This window comes from Salpingoeca rosetta (genome assembly GCF_000188695.1).
Source record: "Salpingoeca rosetta unplaced genomic scaffold supercont1.9, whole genome shotgun sequence".
NCBI lineage: Eukaryota > Choanoflagellata > Craspedida > Salpingoecidae > Salpingoeca > Salpingoeca rosetta.
The window spans coordinates 1,120,949-1,122,324 of record NW_004754925.1 but is presented as its reverse complement, the minus strand read 5'-3'; the positions used below and the strand labels follow the sequence as shown (position 1 = coordinate 1,122,324).

At 59.7% G+C, this 1,376-nt stretch overlaps 1 protein-coding gene across 1 annotated transcript in view; it reads left to right on the top strand.

The window, feature by feature from the left end:
• Positions 1-294: 294 nt before the first annotated feature.
• PTSG_12130 (uncharacterized protein) overlaps positions 295-1,376 on the top strand; it is a gene marked incomplete at both ends in the record, with an annotated part of 14,561 nt that continues 13,479 nt past the window's right edge. Inside the window, one exon of the mRNA XM_004994977.1 lies at positions 295-1,369. Within this exon, the coding sequence (XP_004995034.1) occupies positions 295-1,369 (1,075 nt within the window). The remainder of the gene's footprint in view (positions 1,370-1,376) is intronic.

Here is a 1,376-nt window from a genome sequence, read left to right as displayed (position 1 = left end):
CAAGACACCGCTGCATGTTGTTAGCGGGCGCGCTGCACAAGCACGCCAGAACTAGCACTTCTTCGGGTAACCCGTCCGTTGTTCACATCAGCACACAGTGCAGAGAGGAAGGAATGTTTGCAAACGGAAAAACCACAAGGCAGGTGTTGTTGGCAAACAAGACAAATCCACATGAGAAGGCAAATTAGGAAGGACTCAACACAAAACAGAAACTCACTGACTCTCAACATCTCCAAGGCCGATGATGTCGTGGATGAGGGGGAGGAGCAAGTGCAGACATCCACGACATCGTCCATGCTCCAGCTTCCCAGTGCACGTGACAGCAGCAACAGCACCACCGACGGTGAGCCGCCAACGGTTCACATCGACGAGGACCAGGACGAGGATGTCGAGACAGACTTCCTGCTCGCGGACTTTGACGACGACAGCAGCAGCGACAACAACGACGACACAACAGATGCAAGCGACACCGAGGCAGGCGCGTTCACAGCAAGCAGCAGTGACGACACCAGCCTCACGGAGCCTGCAACCATCAAGCAGGCACTCAAGAGCCAGCAACGCAAGCAGTGGACTCAGGCGTGCTTGGAGGAGATCGGAGCCATGGAGCGCAACGGCGTCATCAAGCTCATCCCACGCAGCGCCGTGCCACGGCAGCACACGCCTCTCAAGTCGCGCTTCGTCTTCAAGGTGAAGCGTGATGCTGAGGGCGCGCTGACGCGCTTCAAGGCACGCTGGGTCGCCAAGGGCTTCAGCCAGCGACCGGGCATCGACTTCCACCAGACCTACGCCCCAACACCAGCAGCCAAGACCATCCTCACTGTGCTCGCCGTCTCCCTGCAACGACAGCACCAGCTGCACCAGCTCGACTTCAAGTCGGCTTACCTGCAGGCTGATCTCAAGGAGGAGCTGTACATGGAGCTGCCGCCGCACTTCACCGACATCGGCGACGGCGCTCAACGCTACGCGGGCAAGGTGTGCCGGCTGCTCAAGCCGCTCTACGGCCTCAAGCAAGCTGGCCGTGCATGGGCCAAGAAGCTGCACACCTTCCTCAAGACCAACGGATGGGCGCAGAGCAACGTCGACGCTTGCCTCTTCACCAAGCTCCACGACGACGGACAGCGCACATGGATCATCACGTACGTCGACGACCTCATCATCAGCGGCAGCAGCGAGCGCCACATCCGTGCCTGCAAGCAGCAGATCAAGGAGAGCTTCGAGGCAGAGGACCTGGGCCCGCTCACCTGGTACCTGGGCCTTCACCTGACGTCACCAGCTGACGGGATGCTACACATTGCGCAGACACAGGCCATCAACGACATCGTCAACGACTACAACCTGGCAGCGGCAGCCAGCGTGTCCACGCCCATGCGTGTTGG